Source organism: Onychomys torridus, chromosome 3 (assembly GCF_903995425.1).
Source record: "Onychomys torridus chromosome 3, mOncTor1.1, whole genome shotgun sequence".
Lineage (NCBI taxonomy): Eukaryota > Metazoa > Chordata > Mammalia > Rodentia > Cricetidae > Onychomys > Onychomys torridus.
In genome coordinates, this window is record NC_050445.1 from 133484687 (window position 1) to 133509182 (window position 24496).

At 45.5% G+C, this 24496-nt stretch overlaps 1 protein-coding gene across 8 annotated transcripts in view; it reads right to left on the reverse strand.

The window, feature by feature from the left end:
- Cacna1c (calcium voltage-gated channel subunit alpha1 C) overlaps positions 1-24496 on the reverse strand; it is a 541159-nt gene that overhangs the window by 55797 nt on the left and 460866 nt on the right. For all 8 annotated transcript variants that reach the window (XM_036181728.1, XM_036181732.1, XM_036181730.1 and 5 more), the window contains 7 exons: positions 22397-22484; positions 14764-14871; positions 13945-13997; positions 13629-13775; positions 11887-12088; positions 10251-10409; positions 9637-9747 (listed from right to left, as the gene is read on the reverse strand). In XM_036181728.1, the coding sequence (XP_036037621.1) occupies positions 9637-9747; positions 10251-10409; positions 11887-12088; positions 13629-13775; positions 13945-13997; positions 14764-14871; positions 22397-22484 (868 nt within the window). The remainder of the gene's footprint in view (positions 1-9636; positions 9748-10250; positions 10410-11886; positions 12089-13628; positions 13776-13944; positions 13998-14763; positions 14872-22396; positions 22485-24496) is intronic.

The window sequence follows — 24496 nt, forward strand, 5'->3', positions numbered from 1 at the left end:
ATTTTCTTCTCTTTTGGACTAGCTATATCTCTATTCAGTGATGTCAAAGGAGACCTACCATTTTGACAGAGGCAGTGGTAGTAACAGTATGATCTCTGGAGACAGTGGGTTTAAATCCTATTCTACCACTTACTAACTATGCAGCTGTGTGTGTGAGTTTCCTATTATCATGACAAAATACATGTGGGGATTGGTAAGAGAGAAAGTTGATTTTGGCTCATGGTTTTAGTTTATAGCATTGTTTCTGTTGCTTGGGGTCTCTGGTAAGGCAGCTTACAGTGGCAGAATAGGTCTGTTCATCAGTGGTGGTTGTAGAGGTTTGAAAAAACAAATGGTCCCCAAAGGGAGTGGCACTATTGGGAGTTGTAGCTTTGTAGGTATTGTCTTGTTGAAGGAAGTGTGTCACTGTGGAGGCAGACTTTGAGGTCTCATATGCTCAAACTTTTCTCAGTGTGATACTCAGACTACTTCCCATTGCCTGAAAGATGCAGGACTCTCAGCTACTTCTCCAGCACCATGTCTTCTTGCATGCCACCATGTCCCATCATGATGATAATGGACTGACCCTCTGAACTGTAAGTGAGCCAACCCAATTAAATGTTTTCCTTTGTAAGAGTTGCCATGGTCATGGTGTCTCTTCATGGCAATAGAACCCTAAGTAAGACACTGGTCAAGCAAAGGAAAAGAGGAAGGGTCTCTACACTTTAAAGACACTCCTTCAAGGACTGACCTTCCACTAGGCCTCTACTTCTAAATGTCCAACTGTATCTCAACAGTCAAGATCCAAACCATAGCATTAAGAATGAGCAAATCACTTAAACTTCCTGTGCCTGTTTCTCTCTGGAGGGAGGTCTCAATTCACATTAGCTATGGTCATCATTAGAGTCAACCTGCCTGCTGCATTTTTAAGCAGCATCTACAAGCTCAGATTTCTTGTGGGACTGAGCAAAGGGAAAATTGAAACCAGGCAACAAGAAGCAAAGTATGCAGTAGAGGAGGGAGGAAGCTGAAGGTTCTGGGCTCATCAAGGCCCTTCCTGCTCACCATCTGGTCACTAGTCTTGAGATGCTCTTGAATGCAGTCTGGCTGCCACTGTTGACATTGTGATAGCATGCAGGTTGTTGTGGCTTAATTTTATACAGATAGCTCACTGTTAAGTTGTTAAAAATCAACTATTCAAACCAGAGGAGACATGAGTCTTCCTTGGGCTAGAAGGATGGATGGGAAGAGTGCTGGGCTGCTAGGTGGGCCTCCGTCTCTGACACAGAGAGTGAGATCATCGCAGAAGAGGTGGTAGGTACCTTTGCAGAATTCTGGATTCTGTTTCTCCTCCGCCCAGACCAGAAACCTCCTCTGTCAGGAGCACAAACTTCACAACAGGTTATGTACATAAGAAGCCACAAAAACTCTGTACATACTTTCATTGGTATGTCAGCATTATGTTACTCGTGCTTAGGAATTTTAAGGTAAAAATTATGTCCTGGCTATTATTTGTTATTTTTTGTCTTCCATGTTCCTTCCTGTCTCCCTTCATCATCTACCTTATATGGCTCTTGCAAAGCCAAGCAAAAAAGCAAAGAGGAAGCCAGGACCTTCTTGGCACCTGATATGGAAGTTGATACAGTTTCAGTCTCTCCAGGGGCCCTGTCCCAGGTCTGCCCCACCCCTCAGGCCACTAAGGCACAGGAGAGCCAGGGGGGATCTGAGCTGAGATTAGAAGTGAGAATGCTGACAGAGAGGTGAAAAGTTAAAAAAAAAAAGAAGCCACAAACTAACAAAAACTTGATGCTATGGGATGGAGATGAGAGACACACCCAGGAATCACAGAAATGATGTGAAAAGCAAGAGATGGGGATGGTGTTGATGAAAAAGGTCACTTATGGTAGGTGGGAAAAGGGGAGACTGTGGAGGATGGGGAGTCATAAAACACGTAGATGGCAGGGAACAGGGATACTGAGAAGAGGGAAAATGCAAAAAAGAAAGGAGGAAAGAGGGAAGAAGGAAGAGAAAGAGGAGGGAGTGGGGCTGGATGTGAAGTACCTGAAGATGGGTGCCAGAACTCTAGACTGACCACGCAACATGAAACTATGAAACGTCAGGCAACACGAACCAGAGGGAGTGGCCAAACCCTCCTTGCAGAGCAGGTCTAAAATGAGAGGGACAAAAGATGGCCTATACCCAATCTAGGACATGGGGTCCCAAGAGAGTGGAGGTTTCTGGCTTGGGGGAACAAACGTCTGAAGAAAGATGTGAGGCCTGAGGCTGAGCAGGGCAAGTTGTGAGTTGGTCTGGAGGGGACAGGCACAGTGGAAGGCTGAACCTAGTTCCTAGAAGGAATGGTTTTTCTGGGTCCTGGGTTGTAGAGCCAAGTCATGGTGGTGAATTGGGGAGAGGTGCTGAATCCAGCCAGAAACAGCAGTGACTGTGGCAAAGCCTCATTATGTCTGTGAAGAGATGATATTACGGAATATCATGGAATCAATGGTTAACTGACACCAAGCAGAGATAATATAAATTGTATTACGTTAGGGTGCCACTTAGATATAACTAATCATGGAGATTAGTGGTGTCTAGTGGAGAAGGCATAACAGAGCACACAGCTGCTCATGGCCTACAGCCTGAGAGCTGTGAGGATTTCTGCTTTCCCATCAGGCCTATCCTGTGGTCTGCTAATTCAGAAGCTCTGGACAGCTTCCCACAGAAAGCTGGTTACTGTAAGACACTGGGCAGCAGCAGGCCAGGGTTGGGTCCTTGCCCTGAAGATGCCCTCCCTGGGACAGTGATGTGGTACTCTCAGGATGGATGGAGGAATATAGACCTGGAATGTGTGCTTTTCATAGACACCTTCTGCTCTGGGGTTCCACTGGAACAAACTAAAGGCATTCATTCATTCATCTCATTAACACACAATGAGGGCTACTAGGAGCATAGAAATATGCAAAGCGAGAGTCCATAGACCTGAATCTAACCCCTAAAGTTGGTGGTCTGTTCCTTGAAGCAGATAGAATTGGGGGCTATGGGTTAAGCTCCTTTTGGGGTCTCAGGAGCCTTTTCTGCCTTGGTTGCGCCTGGATAGACTGGAGGATCCCATAGCTGCCTCTCCCTACTCACATTAGAATAAATGAACAGATTTATATAAAAGGGTCCTCTCAGAGCAGGGTGCCGGAGGAACTCTGGAGCTAGGCATTGCAAACACCTTCAGGTTCAAGTGCACACTGCCCTACAGTCTATGGACAAGAGGACCCGGCAGCAATGGGGGTGGTGTGACAGGGAAGAGTAGGCTGCCCTTTCTGAGAGGGGAAGAGCTTGGTCCTGCTACAACTCTCTAAACAGTGTGATGGAACGGGCCCTGGGGAAGCTTCCAAAACCCAGCCAGGACACGCTCCTTCCTTCTGAATACCTCTCTGCAGGCCCAGCCCCACTATTACCCCTTGATAATATGCCCCACGTCTGCCTGATTTCACAGGTATAATTCGACAGAGGTCATTTGATTCAGCCCCCTGCACCGCCTCTGTGGTAAGACACCAATGAAATGGTGGGTCACTCTCCCTCTCAGAGATGAGTCTCAAGAGCTGTGAGCAAGCCGTCTGGTCTCTCTGCCTCAGCTTCCTTACGTGGGGCGTGGCAGTCATAACTGCGCATGGCTCTGCAGGTGTGTGAAGTTGGTGTGATGTCATGCATGGGAAGTACCTCCCAGGTCTGGTTCTGAGGAAGTGCTCAATGCCCACTGTTGCTGTCATTACTGTCTCACTTCCTGGTGCCTCCTACATCACAGAAAGCCCTTCCTGCCCGGGAGGATCCCGTGTTCTGTGGCCACCCAGTCACGGCCATTGTGTTGTGTGGGCTGAGTTCATGCCTTGGCTCCCTCTGGTCTTGGGAATCCCTCTCCTTGTGTGTTCAGTTTCTTTTCCAGTGGCAGGATCAGAGACAGGGAACCACAGTGTACTTTCCCACTGGGCTTTTACACAGTGTGAATACTTTCCCACATTAAATAATTAAATGTAATAGCTAATACTTCCCTTCCCACACTAAGGCTTTATGTAAGTCATATAATTATTTTTTTATCATTCATGGTAAAAGCACCATGCAGGAAAGAAACCTGTCACAATGTTGCAACAATATGCAAATCTCTGAGTACAAGAGCTGTGGTGAGGAGGCCCCTCCCGAGGAGCGCATTTGTGCCTGTCTGCTGGGCACTGTGCACATCAGGTGTCCGTGGGTACACCATAAATAAACAATAATCAGGGGAAAGCCTGCTTACCAATCAGCCGCTAAAAGCAAGCAGGGGCTGGCGTACACCCACAGGTCTCTGTGCTCTCCTAATGAGGTCCGAGGAGTGGAGGGTGGTGGCGTGTCATGCCCTCCTCCACTTTCCTACTTCTGTTCCTTTAGGTGACATGTGTGGCGAGTCTGTGGGCCCATGGGTTCCACTGACAGTGAAAGACACTGTGATTCTTAGTAGCAGCTAGGGTGAACTAAAATTCCCCTAAGAATCACAAGAAGTCCCTCCTTGCTTTGTTCTATGCACTGGCCTCCAGGGGGCACTGTGGAACTGGGTAAAGCTACAGAGTGGGTCATGGAAGCCAAAGCCAGTTTTTTGGATTTAGTGGGTGGGAACAGGGACACCAAATATCCTGCTGTGTGGGACAGCTGGACCTTATGAGTGATGTAGCCACAGGACTTTTGAGAGACACGTGTGTAGGTACTGTGCATGAATAAAACTGGCCTGTTGCAACTTCAATTTTTAGTCTAAGGTCCCATATTTGCTCTTCTGTTGTCTTCAACTTTTGCGAGGACTGAGTCTTTACCGTACGCAACCTTTTTCACTTACATTATGGCTAAGAGACTCAGTCCTTCTGACGTTTTATGTATAGGTGTGAATGTTTGGGAATTAAAAAAACATTACAGAGTATTTATCACGAAATGGGGGCTTGTTGGTCTAGAAATGATTCAAGATCATTAGCCTAAAAATGATGGCTAAGTTCCCATATAAGTTTTAAGAGAAAATATTTTCACTTACTCCTGAAGTTGTTTAAATTGGATTTTCTAGATCAATGTGGCTCTGAAGAAATACAGTCCTCTGCGCCACTCACAGAGGGGGACTAGTACATCCATGGTCCCCCTGCTTCCCTGGACAAGCAGGGCAGCCTCCAGGCTCTCTGCTCACCCTCCTGTTCTTCTCTGTGGCTGGCTTCACTCACACAGCACTTTAGCCTGAGAAACGTTGGTTCTTCTTGATCTCCTATTTGGGCCATCCCAGCTCTTAGCCTCCAGACCTCCATCCACTTCTTCCTTCTCCCCAGTGTCCCACCTGTTAGCTCATCATCCACATTCTGGGACAAGGAGGCTCCAGGACAGCTCTCTTGGAACTTCTACTTAGGAGGGCCATATGTAGTACCGACTCTTAAAATAGATCTCTTGCCCAGACTTCCTGTTCCAGATTTGAACAGCTTTAAAAACCCAATACCTCTCCAGATCCCCTTCAGGCTGGCTTCTCTTCACTCTCCTCAATTTCAGTGAATTGTAGCATCGGTCCATTCCCCGAGGGACAGGCAGGAAACTTGGAGCCTTCTTTCATTCCTCGTCCTCATCCTCATAGTTGATTCACTATCAAGTGATGTCAGCACAATGCCGACACCACTCCATGCTGCTGTGTTTCCGCAGGCTCAGGGGATGAGCTGTCCACTAGAGCCTACACCAGGCTAGTCCCTACTAAGGAATCAATGCACTAGTCCCAAGCCCCCTACTTGGTGCTTCAGGGCCTTTCCAGAAGACAGCAGCCCCCACAGGGATTCTCTAGTCATGGAGGGTAAAGTGAGTTTCAGTCCTCCTGGGAACCCTATGAAGCAGAGAGGTTAAAGGCCTTTCATTAGGACACCCCTGATGTCCTAGACCTACTGTGCTGGCAGGCTCATGGACTCAAGTCTTCATTTAGCTGTTCTTGCTGAACCTTCGTCAACAGCAAAGCCGAGGCATTTAAGGGATGACATTATCCGGCACTCAGTCCTCTTGCTGAGAGCAGAATGTCTGTGGCCACATCACTCCTCACCAGGCCCTGCACTGCCCTCCCCAGTCAGGTCAGAGCTGCCAACCACAGCAGAAACCTTGAACTCCGAGGCTTCTCCTACTAACTCCATGGAGTCTGCTGTATGGCTCCCTCCCTTCCTCTTTTCTTGCTGGGGTAGGGTTCGTTAAGGATTTTAACTGGGATTGTGCTGAATCTGTAGATCGAGTTGAGAGGAAATAATGTTTTATCAATGGAGAGTTTTCCAGTCCAGGAATTCATCTCTTCAGCTATTAGTTTCTCTTTAATCCTTGCTATAATTTTTTGGTTTTCTTTTTGTTATATTTATTTTTAGACACTGGACATTTTTCAGCACCTATCAAAAGTTTTCTTATTTTTTTGTCATTATTGACATATTTCAGGTCATGATAGAAACGTAATCTATCATAGAATTAAACGACTATTTAGTTACTCTTTGAACACTTCAACCAAACCTTTCCCCCAACTTGCATCTACATATTCATGCAGAACCATGTATCATCCAGGCCTCTTTAGCCTGTTTTCCCTACATCTAAGGACAGAACTCCTTTGTCATTCACATATCCTTTTCCAAAGATCACCTCTGCATTCTCCAGGTTGTTTCAGAGACAGAGGTTTTTAAACTTGTTTAGATTAACATCTCATATTTCTGTGAATTTTTCTTATGAACCAAGTGTGGATTTATGGAGTTGGGCAGTTGGATTCAAGGCAGAGATTTTTCTTGAATACACTTACTTTACTTTGAGTGGTGAGGAAAGCAGATATGGATGAAAAGATTACAAGCATCAATCACTGTAGGGACTATGGAAGAAAGAAACAGAGCCAAACTGATAGATCAGCCCATCAACCAATCAGATATGAAGAGGCAAGGCAAACTAAATCAGGGACACCTCCAGATGAGACCGCCCTGACTATGGGTGATGCCAACTGCTGTGCTTTGGATGCTAAGTGTTCAGCAAAGGACCGTGTGTTAGCAGCTTGCTCCCCACAGTGGTGCTACTGGGGGAAGGTGTGAATGTTCAGAAATGGAGCCTAGTGGATGGAAGGAAGGAAGGGGAAGGGGAAAAGGGAGAGAAAGGGATAGGGGAAGGGAGGTCACTGAGGACCCGCTCTTTGAGGATTGTGGGATTCCAGCCTGCATTCTTGCTCTGATTCCAGGTTACAGATGTGACTGAATTGCTCCTCTACACAACTCTGCTATGACGTGCTACCACCTACCACCCTCCCTGGAATGTACTGATGGAAGCATCTTGCACTCAAACCTTCATAACTATGTTAGTCACTCTGGGAATTTTATAATTATTATGCCAGGATGAACAACACATCTACCTTTTACATTCTTGCTAACTATCCTTTCACAGGGAACTTGTACCATACATGAGCAGTTGGTGAAAATGAAAGTCCAGAAGCCATTGGTTTTCCAGGTCTGTTAGAAGCTACTCCATTATTCTTGGGCAAACTCTACGTAGATATTTCTACCAGAGTTATGAGGGTTTCTGCCTGAAATTCAAGGGCACACTTTCTAGTCTGTTTATCAGTGAAGAATAGAGTTAATGAGGGTGTAGAGGGACCAGGCTCTCCTGCATCTTCTTCTCAATTAACTAGTCAACTGTCTTTGGTCACCCACACTAACAGTCTTCTATTCTCTACTGTCAGGGGTCCCTTTTGAGGAATTAACAGAAGAGATCCCCTTGCCATCTTCTGAAGTCAAAGACCGACTCTTGCTATGTGAGACACCTCTCTTCTCCACCCAGGAAAAGTTTTCATATTTTACCCTGTCTTCTCATTATTGAAAACCAGGTGTTGAAGAAAATAGGAAACCCTTTATGGTTTAGGCCATCCCAATTGGTTATGTCTTATGACTTGGTTTGTTTTTCATATGTAGAATATATCAAATGTGTGTTTCAGGCCAAGGCCCCTGAAGTGGTCAATCTCATGGGCTTCTCAGGGCACATGGTTTGATGCTAGAGAAACATGATTCAGAAAGTTCATGGCAAGCTCTGGAGATTGCCTAGCACACCAGAATCATATCTGTCCACTGTGGGATGATTGAAGACTAAATATTTAAGCCATGTGCTTCATGACATGAGGTAAAAGTGATGATAGCTTCCTGAAAGGTTGAAAACTGAGGGTGAAGCCCAGCAGTCCTGCTCTCCTGGCCTGGCTCAGGATGCTATGGGTGACGTTTCTGTATTCTAAGGCATGGAAGCTGGAACAGGGCAACATGTGAGTGGCAAGGCTTGTGGGCCCCATAGAAGGTAGCCACAACAACTTGGTGGGCTTTTCCAGGCCAGAACACAAATTATCCCTTAGTGGGTCTGAACTGGGAAAGAAATATGACAAAGAACATATTTCCTTCTTGGAGGTAGGGAAACAGCTTATTATGGCTGCACCAAATGAGGCTCATGAGGAGTCTTTGACAAGTATTCAAGATCCCTAGGTGTCCGGTGGTGGAAAGGAAAAAGCAGTAGTTATGGATACTGTATGGACTATCTCTAGATGACCCAAAGGTTGTCTCATTTTTCTAAAAAGTATCCAGCAGAGCCCATGCCAAGGAAGTGCCACTGTGAACAGCTCCATGTGGCAGAGTACACGCCAGCTCCTTCCCTTAATAATTGTGCAGTTGATTCTGGACATGATATCAAAACTTAAACATGATATAGCTGGAGACTTGTCTTTTTGTCCTCTGCTGTTCTGTGTTGCATCTAGTAAAGCTGGTGAAGGAGGGAGAGAGGAAGCTTGGAAAACTGGTTAATGTTTCAAATCTCTAAGTGTGATTCTTTAGCCATGTCCTTTTCACTCCCCTCCAAGAAAACGCTGGGGCAGCCATAGTAGCTCCTGAGGTGCTGTTACAGCTGCCTCTGAAGTAGCTGTCAGCCAGTGAATGTCAGAGATTCTGGCCCTCTGTGGAGGTCAAAGACTGTAGTAGGTACAACTTCTGCTAGCCTACTCTGGTGTCACCTGGGACAATGATCAAGGCTGGTGAGGAAGAGTGACAGGCAGTCAGCTTTCTCAGCTCCCCCTCATTCAGACACTGTTAGCCCCTTCTTTTTGACGAGGTGCTGTTTGCAAGAAGTGACATAAGGAAATCTGTGGGCAACCACTCTTCCTGTGCTGGCAGACAAGGGGAGCAACGACAATGTCTCTGAGCATGTGTCCATGGCATGGAGTGCTGGGCCCTGAGCAAACATAGCTCAGCCTTGACTTCTCACTATCAATTGTTCTTCATGACACATGAAATGGAGAGGGGTCTATCAGGGACCTTCCTAGATCTGAGGGGCTGGGCCAGGAGAAGTTTGGCTTGCCAGGTGGTGGGAAATGGGAGGAGAAGGATTGTGGCTTAGCTCATGGAAAGACCACAGCTCGACTCATGGAAGAAACTATTTCCTGTTCATCTCAGTCATGGACAAGACTGAGAGGTAAGGTTATGTTTCAAGGAGTTGGCCTGGTTCACCTCTTGGCCAGTGTAGATTTTTAGAACACTCTTCAGAGAAGGGATGGCCCTTCATTGCTGAGTTCTCCCTTCGCATCCCTTGTTCTGCGAACACATACCCACCCCTATCCCGTCAAACAGCTTTTTCTCAGAGGCCTACCTTGGGTTTGAAGGCAATGAGCTTCAGGATCATCTCCACCGTGAAGAGGCCAGTGAAAAGCATGTTGAGTATATTCATGGCAATTTTGAAGAGGCAGCTCTGGCCATAATGCTAAGTGCAGAGAAGGGGAAGACTATGAGGATGAGGCCAAAGTCCTCCAGCTCTTTATCACCTTTGTCCAGCTTTCTCATGTCTACATGTCCAGCCCCCATGTCTACAGGCAGGTTGGACTCTGGAGACACTGCAAGCTCTTGCTTTTCCTCTCATCTCTGATAACTGGGGTGGCAGAGACCTGAGTTCCTGATGATAGGCCTGATGACTTCTGGATGTTTCTGGTACTTGAACCCACCTCTATTTATGATGATGACTCCAGGGTTACTCTCTTGGTTCTCTACCTCCTCTACTCTGTTATCAATCCAGGGCCCCAGGGATTCTTCCATAAGGTCTCAGAGGAGCCTCATCCCTGAGAAGGGATCCCTGTCTTTCTCTCACTCTTCTGTCTCTCTGACTTTCCCAGCTGTAGGCAGATGACCACTTGACCTGGTCTTGCCGTTCCTTCTATTACATCCTTCCCCAGCATTTTCCCTAGGCTAGCCTCCCACCCATAGACTGACCTGCATGGCCAGGCAGATGGTGTTGAGCAGGATAAGGACGAACATCAGATACTCGAAGTAGGTAGAGTTGACCACATACCACACTTTATACTGGTGCTGGTTCTTGGGGATGTACCTTCGCAGGGGTCTGGCCTTGAGGGCATATTCCACACATTGTCTCTGGAGGGGAAGAAGGAGAAGTGCAGCCACATGAGGGAAGAGTAGGGATGAAGAAGGGTGTGTGGCAGTAAGAGGTAGGATGCATGTGAAACCACAACCTGGGGAGGCGTTCTCAGGCTCTAGCCCACAGATATGGCATGCGATGTCAAGCATGCTTTTGATTTTTCTGGCATCCTTTATCAAGGACAGAGGCCCCGTCCATCAAATCTTATCCAGATTGCAAGCAAGGAGCTCAGCTCCTTTTCTCCAACTGGTAATGACTGGTGCATTGCTCAGCAAGTGTGTGGCACCTGATAAACACTGCTTGGCTCATAGTTCTCATTGGTTAGGCCCCACACCAGGTTCTCTATGGGCTATCTCTTGCCTAATTTATTTTTTCTATCCTAAATCCTTCTTCCTTATTGTCCAGTATCTACAAGAGCAGAAGACACAGAACTGTCAAGGGAGGAACTCTTGTTCTAACTCGAGTCTTGGGAATACAGAAAATGTCAGGCAATCACTATGTGCTAGGCACAGCACCCAAATCTCTAAATCAGGAAGGTAAAAAGCCACTCCAGCCTGCTTGACCCTTGACCTCCACGCTTAATCCCCAAGCCTTGCCCATCTGACCTCCTGCTTTTACATCTTCACTACAGTGAACTGCTGTTAGGTCAGGTTCTCAACACCCTCATCTACACTTCCCAACTGACTTCCCCCCTTGCCTTCCTTCTCACACACCAATTCTACACAGCAGCCCAGGTGCTGACTCTAAAGTTAAGTAGCAGATATCTAAGCCCACAAAGGGTACAGCTTTCCTGCCATACACAGAGCTGGGCAGACGGGGCTGTGTCCTCAGGAGCTGGCTTTATTCAGAACATGTTTCCACTGGGAGTGCAAAGGGAGCTGAGGTTCCACACCTCTGTGCAACCCCAACAACACATTAGTCACCAACGGGGCTGCTAGCCCTTTCCCGCAAGCTAACAGAATGTATTCTAGACCTTGGTGTCACTGTGTCACCCCCTCTTAAGACTCTCTTCTCCCCACCCCTGCTTTGCTTGAGAAGTGGTTTCTCTTGGCCATCCCAAGCTCTCTCTTTCCCACATTGCTCTCTCTCCTTTGTCAATGGTGCCAACACACCTGGGCATAGAACAACTTTCCCATTTTTGGATATGACATAAATTTCTTTTTTCCATGTTGCCTGAAACAAAGTGTTGCTACATGGAAGCTTAACAAATATTTGCTGATTGAGCACATTGTCCAGACCTGTGATTTGTGAGGATTTAATGTCTGCTGGGTCTGAGAAATGCTGGATCCATATTTCTGCTGCAAGAATTTGGAACAAACCCCTGTTCTGTCGGATGACTGGACAGAGGACCTTGGTATCCACACACATCTCTTCAAATACCCTAGGCTCCCTTCTGAGTGGGTCTTGGACAGCCAACCTCTGCATTTTCTTCTGTGGGCCCCCACTTTCCTCCTCTCCTTCCCAGAAAGCTACCTGGTTCTTGTCCAGCTCACAGTTCTTGTATTCTTGCTCCCCCTGCTCCTGGAAGGTGACAATGACGAAACCCACGAAGATGTTCATCATGAAGAAGGCAATGATGATGATGTAGATGATGAAGAAGATGGAGATCTCCACACGGTAGTTGTAGATGGGGCCCTTGTCTTCTGTGTGGGAGTCGATGGAGCGGTACAGCAGCCTACAGGAGGAGATAGGCTCACAGAGTGAACTGGAGAAGTAGTGTCACCTCCATGAGATGATAGCACCACTGCTCCCAGGGATCCCTGCAATCAAAGGAAACAGCTCCAGGCTGGGGCCAGAGGGTCTGGGCTCAAGTCCCATCCAGGCAAACCAATGAATCTCTTTGGCACTGAGTCCACAACTGTCAAGTGGAAATGATAATTCTCTATTTTCCTATCTTACAGAGCAGCTGCTAAAATATATACACCGTGTCTTGAAACTGTCAAGAGCTGTTGAACTGCAACATTCATCACTAACATCAATTCCAAATACAGAAATATTGGCAAATATTGAAACAGCTTTGTAAACTGGTATGGGCCCAAGGAGGTGAGGCCAATCAAAAAGTAAATCTGAGAAAAAATTCATTTAAATAAAATAAAACTAGCATGATCCTAGATCATTCACATCATCTACAGTGGTTTAGATTACACTTATGTGTATATACCTAAGTCTGCCGTTCATTACACTCTGGACTATAGGACCAATTGAGCTTGTTTTACATGGACTAGGATGATTTCCTCTTCTTCTATTTTAATTTCCCCAGTATATGGCTATTCTCTGAGCATCACTTAGGTATTGCTATATAGTAATGGCAAATCCCACCCATGCCCTGCTGGATGGGGACATAGGTGTTTAAACCAAGATACAAAGAGCACTAGATGGCCCAGACTGCTACCAGCAATGCTGTGGGGAGACCAATGGGCTGGTCCAGTAGGGAAAATGTCACATCTGCAGGGGTCTGGATGGGGCACCTGGCTTTTGTTTCTTTCTTACTCAACAGTGTCAATGTAGACAAAGCTTTCTCCAAGGAGATGAATACACAGTCTAATCCGACAGACCTCTCGGCTATCTTCACCCATGCAGCTACATGTGGGGAGTGGTAAACTGGAACTCGGTGGTGATCAAAGGTTTACACCAGAGAAATTCTTTCTGTATTTGACTCTAAAATGCCATAAAGATAATGGCAGGGACTCCCAGTCTTGTGACTCATACTGAGCTTGGGAAAAGGAGTTAAAAGGTATCCATTTTTGGTTGAGGTTTTGAAATGCTGCGGATGTACTGAGTGGTACAGCACTTGTATAACATGCACGAGGCCCTCAGTGAAATCCTCTGTACCCCCCATCCTCAATAATATCTTCATAAGAGTTTTTGTTTTTGTGACAGGGTCTTGCTCTGTAGTTTTAGCTGGCCTGGAACTCACAAAATAGACTGAGCTAGTGTCAAACTCACAGAGATCCAAACTTTCAGAGATCTACCTGTCTCTGGCTCCCCAGTGCTGAGGTTAAAGGCATGCACTACCATACCCATCTAAGAGTCTATGTTTCTGAAGTGATCATGTTCTAGGGGAGTTTTAGAAACAATCTCACTGCCCAAGTACAACACGAATATGACCTCTGGGTTGAAAATTCAGAGAAGTTATAAGACCTTGGGTAATAATTAGACAGCCAGTGTCTCGACTCTCTAATGTCAGGGTTGTGAGCCTGGATAATCGTACTCACTCTGGCCATCCTTCAAAGGTGGAGACAGTGAAGAGGGCCATCATGGCTGCCAGAACATTGTCAAAGTCAAACTTGCTGTTCTCCCAGCTTCGAGGCTGAATAATGGGGTGGTCAACCTCTCCATCTTTGTATGTGATATAGTTACCCCTGAGAAAGGAAGAGAAAGGTAATCATAGGATGTCCCACAGCTCTACCATCAGTGATTCCTGGAATGCTGGGTGGGATGCAACCACATTACCCCAGCCATCAGAAGAAGCTACCAACCTCACCCAAGTTAACCAGCCCTGGCTCGGGGAGCCTGTCAGCTTAAACTCACTTGCATTCTGCCTCTGTCTGTTTGGAACTATCCGAGCAGGTATAGAGCTTCCCCTGGAAGAGAAGAACAATGTGATTAGAGATGCTTCCCCAGGGATGGATCCGGCAGAAGATGTTCATTCAGTACGTCCGGAGCACAGTCCCGAGTTCGAGCTTCGGGGGTGATGGGCAGGGGAAGAGCGCTTCTGGTGAGAGACCAGCAGAACTAAAAAGATGGAAGCCAAAGAGAAGAAAGCAGCCAGGCCTCTGGCCTCAGGCTGGGTGCTGTAGCATGGGCATGGTGCTGTTGCGAGTCAGTAACTGCTGTGGGCTTTAAGCCAAGGACAGACAGATGGGTACCAGAGGATAAAAGTTACCTGGAAAAGAAGGGCAGGTAATCGAAGGGTGGTACAACAGAGAGCATAGAGGCCATTAGCTGGGAGAGGCAGAGCCGACCCCTCTATTCTCTTGGTCTGGAAAGTGCAAGTAGATTGCAGTCCAAGACTACACTGCCTCAGTCTGATTGACAGGTTGTGGTCAGAGGTCACACTGCCTCAGTCTGATTGACAGGTTGTGGTCAGAGGTCACACTGCCTCAGTCTGATTGACAGGTTGTGGTCAGAGGTCACACTGCCTCAGTCTGATTGACAGGTTGTGGTTAGAGGTCACACTGCCTCAGGTCTGATAGGCAGTAGTCAGAGGTCACACTGCTTTAGGTATGATAGGCTAGAGTCAGAGGTCACACTGTTCTGTACTTTTGACTTAGACTGCTGTCCCCTCCTGGATCTGTTGGCTCCCTTCCCTGGGAATGCTAAAGAGAGGGGAAGGAGGCGGGACTTTACCTTGAAGAGCTGGACCCCAATGCAGGCGAACATGAACTGCAGCAGAGTGGTGACAATTACAATGTTCCCAATGGTCCGGATGGCCACAAACACACACTGAACCACGTGCTACAATGGGAAGAGGGAACAGGGAGCAGATAAGGTTTCAGCCTAAGCAACCCTGGGCCAGGGCCCATCCACACAGGCAGGGCAGGCAGATCCTATGCTCGAGTGAGAGAAAACAGGCTCCCAGACACCAGACAGCCTTTCCAGTCACACTGATGGAACTCATACAATGCAGAGGGCTCCTTGGACTCTGGGTGGTGACAGAGATACAAGTTCTTCCAAACTCTTGTCTGAGTGGTGAAAAGACCAACAATGTTAACTCAAAAATGGCTTCTCCCTTGCATTAACCCTACCTCTGAATCCTACCTAAGTGGCAGGGTATTATGTGTGCTCTGTTTGTCTGCCCAGCCAGCCAAGGAGCAAATGAGGGAAATTCAACGGCCCCAAGACCGCTCCTTGGAGCCAGTCCTGACTGTTGGTGGGAGAGAAAAGATTTCCCTGTTTCAGATGGGAAGTCTTTTCATCTCTCACTTGGTGTCCACTTGTGCAAGGTCTACCAGCTCCTTCAATGTGTCAGAGACAGCTCTGACAGCCTCTTCAGGGACAGTCTTCCCTTTTAGGAAGACTCCGATGGAATAGGGACACCTCTCTCTGTTCTCCTTTTATCAGCCAGGGTTTACCCCTCTCCTTGGGGTGCTGGGGAAGGTGTCCCCTTCATCTGCCTTATGCTGCCCTTTCACTCCTCACAGCTGTTTTTCTCTTTCCTGTATGTGATGGTTAATGTTAATTATCACTTGACAGCATCTGGAATCACCTAGGAGACCTTCTCCAGGCCCTACTTTGAGGGATTAATTAGCTTCTGGGTGTGCCTGTGAAAGGTTATGTTGATTAGGTTAATTGAGGAGGGAAACCCTATACTAAAATTTGGGCAGTAACATTCCCTGGGCTTGGGTCCTGGTCTGCATAAAAAAGAGAAAGCTAGCTGAACACAAGCATTCATCACTCTCTGATTTCTTATTGTCACGTGACCAGCAGCTTCAAGCTCCTGCTGGTTGACTTTGCTGCCATTATGTACTGTACCCTTGAACTGTGAACTGAAGTAAATCATTTCTCCCTTGATCTACTTTAGCCAGAGTACATATGTTATCACAGTAATAGGAAAAGAAGCTAAGACACCATAGGTGTTACCATGGGAATTGCTCAACTGATCCCTCTAAAGACTCCCCCTTGGGTGGTCTACTCTTCTTCATAGTATAAGGACACAGGACATGTGGCTAACATGTTGACATTTGTGCCTGTGATTTTCCTTCCTTGCCAGAATTTCGGATGTGAGAGGAAGCCAGGCTTTAATTTTCCCCAGGATGATTGAGTTCCCATTTCCTAATAGCTGATAGTTAAATCCTGATTATTCCAAAGACATTCATGCCATTATTTGCACCAGTGGGCTAATCCTGCCAGGACACTCATCATTTTACCACATAGAGTTTATAGCTGGGAAGATCGATGATTGCTTCTCTCCTCTGGTAGCATGTATAGCACTTTCCAGCACCATGAAAACTAGCCAGTAGGGATAAAACTTCCAGGTCAGCTTGATTTCTCTATGTTCCATGACTCAAGTATGTGGTACCTTCAACAGTAGGGTCTTAGCTTTAAGCTCTGGAGGGTAACCAAGAATAATGGCAATAGCCTATAATGTTTGGGGTTTATGGTACCCCACTGGCCAACAAGTCCAAAAGAGGTACTAGATTCTTTATTTGCTGTCCTGTGGTATCTAGTAGGAGTACTGTTCTTGTCCCTGTTATAGGGTAACTCCATTTAAACTGTTTTCATATGTGTATATCATATATCTTAGGATTCTTCTACAGCAGTAGGTTTCCATAGGACTTTTTCAAAAGGCCTTTAATGTTAGTTCTCCCATCTCTGTAACCCCTCCTAGATCCTGCCAATGTCCCTGCCCCATTTAATCATTCCATAGCACATTCTTCCAAGGCTCAGGGGTGAATCGAGAAGAGGGGCAGAAGGACTGTAAGAGAGGCGGTGGACAGCTGCAACAAACTGTTTTATGGACACAACAGGGCAGTCACACATCTTAACTCACAGAAGTTAGGACAACATGTCCACGACCTGCAAACGTTCAAGCCAGAAAAACTCCAGCCTGGAGGAGAGAGGTTGGCACAAAGTCCCTACCAAGGAGCTATCGGCAACTGAGGGCTGTTGGGAGAAGGAGGGCCCATTTTGATGACTCCTGTAAATCAACCATGATCCAGGGCATGCCTCACATCCAAGAGTATTTGGGCAGCACAAATCAGACTCATAGGTTACAAAAACCAGGAAGACATGAAGTCGGGTGGGCAGGGAGGTGGATCTATGAGAAATGAGAAGAGCAGGGATAAATAGGATCAAAATATATTGCATGAGATTCTCAAAGAATTAATGAAAATATTATTAAAGTATTTCCATAAAAAGGTTGTAAAGCTTAAAACAGAAAAAGAGATAGTAGCACTGGCAAGAGTAAATCAGCTACAATGAAATGTTTTAGAAATTCTTGAGGTCAAATTCAATACCCCGAGATAAAACTGATGGCTGAGTAGAACTAAAAAAGAAAAGGCCCAGCGAACACGAATATTCTATTCTATCCTTTATCAAATAAACCATTTAAAACTTAGTGATTAGATTTCATACAAATGTTAAAATACTAAGACTGTGTGTTTACCAATGGGGTAAAGCCTTCTTTAGCTGGATGGCCACCACCTCAATCACAGGAGAACGTTTATTAAAAACAATTACTTGAAAAAATTATTCCTCCTTGGGGGACATGCTTGTTAAATCACGTAATAATGACAAAACTTATTGTAGTAGACAACATTTAACTCTATTTTAAAAGTTTGATCTGTTATACACAATTCTATCCCCTTGCCTATGATCTTCAGTCTCCTAGCTTGGTGGGTAAGTAACCACATTTCACTAGCTGTTAAAAACTAAAGCTTTTGCTTCCTTAGCCTATGACATTCTTGTTGGCTCTGTGAAACTTAAGATCTACTTATCCTTTTGGAAAACATTTATTATCTTTTTATAAAATAATTATTAGGCATCCCATTAAAATTAAGTTAATCAACAAACCATCTTGTCTTTTTTTTTTTTTTTTTAATTTGACCTGAGCTAGACTTATCTGGAAAGGGGAACCTCGACTGAGAAAATGCTTCCATTAGATTACTTATAATGTAGATTAATGATTTATGTGGGAAGGCCCAGCCCACTGGGGGCAGTGCCTCTTGCAGACAGTTCTGAGTTGTACAAGATGCAGGCTGAGCAAGCCATGAAAAGCAAGCCAATAAGCAGCACTCCTCCATGACCTCTGCCTCAGTTCCTGCTTTCTGGTTCCTGCCCTGACTTCCCTGTATGAGGGACTACAACTGTGAGCTGAAATAAACCCAAGTTGGTTTTGGTCATTATTATAGCTAACCTTGGTTGTTAACTTGACAATATCAGGAATAAAAGAAAACCCAAACAAACTGGGCATGTCTATGAAGAATTTTCTTGAATGGATTATTTGAAGTGGGAAAATTTCCCTTAATCTGGGCCACACCTTCTGGTGGCAGCCCACATAAATGGACAAGGAAGAAGAAACTTTTGCCTTTTGCCTGCTTGCACCCTCTTTCACTGGCAAGTGCATCTACACTGCTGCTGAGGCATTCCTTTGCTGGGGACAGGACCTACTTCTTTGGGATTCCAATATAAAACCATGAGCAGCATCGCTCTAGGACTTCCCTGGGACTCCAGCATGAGACTGGGACTTCTGGGACATTCAGTCTCTTGGACTGAACAGCTACAGAATCCTTGGCCTTTACATTGTAAGGCAGCTAATTTTGGACTGTTTAGACACAGTGCATAAGCCATGCTAATAAACTTCATACACATAACTCCACCACTCTGTTCCTTTAGAGAAACCTGACTAATACAGCTATAGAGTTTATTATAGCAGTAGAAACCTAAGTAGGACAAAAATTTTTTACCAGCTACATGGGCTATTGCTGTGACAACCTGACCATGTTGTTTGTAGAAAGACTTTGAAACCTGGGAGGACTAGAAACACCATTTAGTGCTCATAGCTTTACTAGGACGTTATGGGAGCTTGGATGACAGGAATGCTGTCAGGGATGCAGATGACAGACAGGCCTGGCTGGTGATGTTTATAAGGGAAGCAAAGACTACCAGGGATGTTTGAGTGATGCTTTGAATCAAGAATCTATAGTTCCGGTCAGCTGGAGCTGAAGAATCAGCTGTGATTAACAAGAGACCAGCACCGTTAAAGTGAAAGTTCTGTTTTGATGGGACAATCAATGCTGGTTATCTGGAGCTGAGGAATTAGCAGTAATTAAGAAAAGACTGGCATCACTGAGGTGACTCTTCTGGGAGTATTTTCTCAGGGTCAGCACACAGAACCTGTGGTCCAAAGAGGGCCAAGGCTGCATCTCAGGTTGGCAGCCGAAGGTGGTAGTGGTTTTGGAGGCACAGAGGGGTCATGGAGAGTAGCGGAGGCCCGGCACTGGGTAGATGGGCTGGAGTCCCTGAAGAGAGGTTTGGAAAGGCCATTGGTGAAGGCTACAGTGAAGACTGGAGATAACAATACTGGGGGTGACCACCAAGGACCAGCCTTTGAGATGAGCTGGAGCTCAGAAGATCATGAGTAAGGCCCAGATGTTAAAGCATTTAACTTTTCACACTGCTTACTTCTGCTTTTGCTTTTATTTGATTGTGACTGTGCCCTGGTTCTTCCCTCTTGGAATATGAAAGTATTTAACTTAGTTTAAATTTTATAGGAGCCCACAGTTAAAAGATGGAACTTTCAAAGAAATACTGGATTTTTAGAGACTTTGGATTTTCAAATGCTGAAAAATTTTAAAGACCATGTGGCTTATAAAGTGATACTATGTTTTACATTATGATATTGATATTAACATTAATATGACATCTTAGGGATAAATGAGAAAGGAAACTTCAGGGTTTAATAGCATTATGTTTGTGTGTCAAATTAACAAGGGGCCAATTGCCCTGGGTGGTCTGTCAACTTGATATAAGACAGAGTTATCTGGGAAGAGGAACCTCAGTTGAGAAAATGCTTCCATCAGATTTCTGTAGGCAAGCCTATGGGACTTTTTTTTGACCTTGACTGATGTGGAAGGGCACAGCCCACTGGAGGTGGTGCCACCCCTGTACTCATCGTCCTCAGTTGAATAAGAAATCAGGTTGAGCAAGCCACGAAGAGTATGCCAGTAGGCAGTACTCCTCCACAGTTTCTGCTTCAGTTCTTGCATTGAGTTCCTACTCTGATTTCTCTTTATAATGGGCAACAACTGTAAGCTTAAATAAACTCTTCCTCAGGTTGCCTTTGGTCATGGAATTCATCACAGCAAAAGAAACCCAACCAAGATGCGTCTTTGTTAAAGAGAGATATACTGTAAAGGAAATGAAATTACAAAATTTGTAGAAAAGTGGATGGATCTGGAAAGTATTGTATCAAACGAGGTAGCCCCAACTCAGAAGGACAAAAAGTGTATATTTTCTTTCATATGTTAGTTGTTAGCTTCAAATATTGTGTTCTGTGTTTTTTATCCTGGAGCACGTATGGAAATCTGGGAACTAGCAACAAGCTAGTGGATGGGGAACACACTAATGAAGAGAGGATAGATGACAGAATTAAAGTAGAGAAGAGAGATGTTGGGGACAGAAAAGTTTAAGCAGGTTTTGCAGTGATGGGGCTGAAGAAACAAGGGATTGGAGGAAGGGTTAAGTAAAATGAAGTGTGCATGAAGAAGCCAAATGGGAACTATGACCTTGAAACCAAAGCACACATTATAACGAAGTGGGAGAGTAGAACACATGTGAAATAATGGGGTCATGGATCCTGAGAGGCGGAGGCGGGAGCAAGGAGCTTGGGAAAATCAGAGGTAGTGAGTGGGCTAAGGCCATATGAAGAAGTCTTATCAAATCCCATGAGTTTTATCAAAAGAGTTATGAATTCCATCATGGAGGGGGAGGGGCTCCTGATACCTGAGGGGCTCTTGATGGCTGCTGAGGGACAGGACAGAGAGTCATTTTTCTTTGAAGAGTAGGAGCTGGCCATTGGTAAACTGTCAATACCCCAGTACATACCCCTCTTTCCACATGCCCATATCAGCAGCACTAATTGGACTTAATTTGTGAGTTAAGAAGAAGACAAGAAATTGGGAGGGAGATGGGGGATATTGGCAGCAGGTAGTGGGAAGGGGGTGGGAAAGAGGGGGTGGAGAAGGCTGGGATACACTGTACATATATGTATAAATTTTTCAAAAGAAAACAACTGGTACCACATGAAAACATGGTCTTTGCAGATGAGTGGATAATATATGTGGTACATATACACAGTGGACTTTTTTCATCATAAAAAAATTAATGAAATTTGTAGGAAAATGAATAGAACTGGAGACCACTCTGCAGTGTGTAAGGTGATGCAGGCACAGAAAGGCAACTGCAAGTTCTTTCATTTGAACCCTGGCTTCTAGTGAAGTGTGTGTATCTAGGTGGGAGCAAATGTGGGGTGATCTACAGGAAACAAGAAAGGGGACCATGAGATGGGAAGATAGAGGCTTCAAGGAAGTGATGGCAGAAGACGTGAGGTACGAAAGTGGAAGCAGGTACTGAGGGTGGAGAGACACCACGGGGAAGCAGGCGGGATGTGGTGGGGGAGAAGTGAGGAGAGGGGGCTCTCAAATAGAGTGAAGTATGACAGCTCCATAAGGAGGAAGCCTGCTAGGTTGTAGACCAATTCAAATAAGAATGGATGAAAAGTCCTTAGACACCAACAAAAACATGGTATTTGGAGCACCCAGATTATGATTACTCATACTTGGCTCCAAAATAAACTACCTCTCATTCTCTTTAATGGAAAATCTGTGGGCATTTGTTTGTTTGTTGCATTGACAAGGGTTTGGAAGACCAATCATTATGATAGTTAACTCAAAAATGGCTCCTCCCTTGTCTTAGTCTACCTATCTGAAGGCTACCTAAGTGGAAAAGTACTGTGTGTGCCTGGTGACATCTGTCTGCTGAGCTAAGTCAGGAACAAATGAGGGAAATTCAATTGCTCTGAAGGCCACTCCCTGCAGCCAGCCCTGTGACTGCCTTGTAGATGCCTCCTAGGAACCAGTTAGGAGAACCATTCAACACTACATGGATGCTAGATCCTGTGAAGGGAGGGCCAACGACTTCCTAGTATCTTGGCCCCTCTCTGTCTATATCAAGTCAGTAAACTTTTTGTCTTATGCTCTCCTGATGCAAATTAGTGCTCCTGGGGGACCCCCCCCCCCCCGCCAGCCTCAGTGTCTACCTTGCTAAGAATCACGTAAACAGATACTGACTCATCACCTGAGGTATCTGTGGGAGGGGGCAACCCCTTGAAACATTTTGCTTAAGACAGTGACTCTACCATGGCTGACACTCATCTACCCTTCCTGTAGCCCATCTGTCACTTCAGCTGCCACCAGCTGGAGGGAGAGCTAATGTTTACTGCATTGATGGCTGCCCATGTAGGTAGACCTTCTTACTTTACCTTTAGCCCCTTGGCCCTGTTGATGGCCCGCAGGGGCCTGAGGACCCGCAGCACTCGTAAAATCTTCACAACGTTGATTGCGCTGGACCTGGGAGAGAAACAGGGTGGGCGGTCAGTTCCCCTACCCAGGTTAGAGCAGAGAATGGCCTGGGTAGATGTCGTTCTGACTGACTGGTCTTGATGGACAATATATATGTATGTATGTATGTATGTATGTATGTATGTATGTATGTATGTATGTATATGTATATGTATATGTATGTATATATGTGTATATATAGACAGATATAGATAGATAGATAGATGGATAGATGGATAGATAGATAGATAGATAGATAGATAGATAGATAGATAGATAGATGGATAGATTATGTAGACTCTGTTTTGGGGACTCAGAACTTCTATCATTCACTGCTAAAAACCTGTGGCCTCTTTGTGACCCTGGGATTTCCTGATAATAAAGACACAGAAGAAGGAGTCGGGGTAGCTCAGGGTGAAGGCTTGCCTGGCATGCTTGATGCCTTCTTCTGACCTCCAGCCCTGGTTTAGAAAAGGTTGGAGTATAAAAACCAAGTCATTGGCAATAAAGTATGTGACTTAAGAGGTATCTACAGTGTCAAAAAGACCTGCATTCAGTCCCCACTGCTGTGACTTGCCACCCGAATCACTCAGGACACATTTCTTAATTTTCTGTACCCTGGGGGTTTCATCTGGAAAATGGGGCAGTGGTTAGCTCCAAGGATTGTTTCAGGGATTGATGGAGAATTTACGGACATCAGTAGTAGGGACTTGGCACGTATTATAAATCTAGAAAGTAAAATGGCAGTTTTCACTATCTCGCCTGCCAAAGACATCACCACGTTATACACCAAATGCACATTGATGGTGAAACTTCAGACCTTGTGGTTGGAGGTGGTAAGCATGGGGAAGAAATTCTGGCATAGTTCCAAACACAATGCCTGGGTCATTGCCCACCACAATATATAAATTCTACCATGGTTCAGGACATGCTCAGACTCCCATGAGGCAGTGGTGTGCCAGAAAAAATTTCAAAGAAAAAATGGTTTCCCCAGAAACAAGGAATGCCAAGGTCATGCTAGAATATCTGGGTGCCTTGGGCTGCTTCCTGGTGGGGAGTGGCAGGTACCCCCATAAGCCCTTCATCGAGATGGCTAGAAGGTTTCCATCTGTCCAAGCCAAGTAGAAGTCATTAACCACATTCAGCTGTTGAGCAGCATCTGAAGTGTGTTCTGACCCGAGGTGCTGTCTAATTAAGGCATCTTCTCCAGCATTTGACAAGAGGACTCAACCTTGCCTGGGAACCAAAAAGAGGGTCTGATGTGTTGGCAAGTGCTGATTTTCTTCTTCCTATGTCAAGAGGGAGCTAGTACAAGAATTCAATTTCTCTGGTTCCATGGGTTTTTATTTCAAAAGACACAAAGGAAGTTCCTCTCTGTCACTGTTCCCACAGCATCCCTGCGAGGCAGGCAATGTGCACCGTATCACAATGGAAATAATTTAAAGGACAGATTTGAAAACAAAACGAAACAAAACAAAAATCAACAACAACCAAGAGGGATTGTTGGTTCAAAGTGAAACAGTCATCTCAGTAGTGCTGAGGTGGGAATCTAGATGTCCAGGCTCCCAGGGAGAAATTTTAGGTAACATAATTGATGATCAAAGAAAAGGGTCTCACTTCCATGGCCGCCATATCACAACAGAGGCTAACCAGGAACCAACCTTGGGAAGGGAGACCCAAGATGCCTGGGATACCAGCCTTTCTTGGCTTGGTCTCCTAATGTCCTGAACACCAAATTTTGTAATAGCATTTCCTTGCCTACCTTATAGGTAGGAGTGTGTGTGTGTGTGTGTGTGTGTGTGTGTGTGTGTGTACCATGGAAGAACAGATGTGTGAAAATGTTTTCAAACTCAAAAGTGTAGGATTAAAAAGCACAGCTGTTAGAATAGGTAGAAACTCTGAATCAAATTTCTTACAAACCTGAGCAAGGTTTGAAATTGACCTTACAGGGACTCAAGCTAGAGAGTTTTACAACTCATACCTTGTCCTTGTGCATCTGAACCTCCAGGGGTGAGATCTAG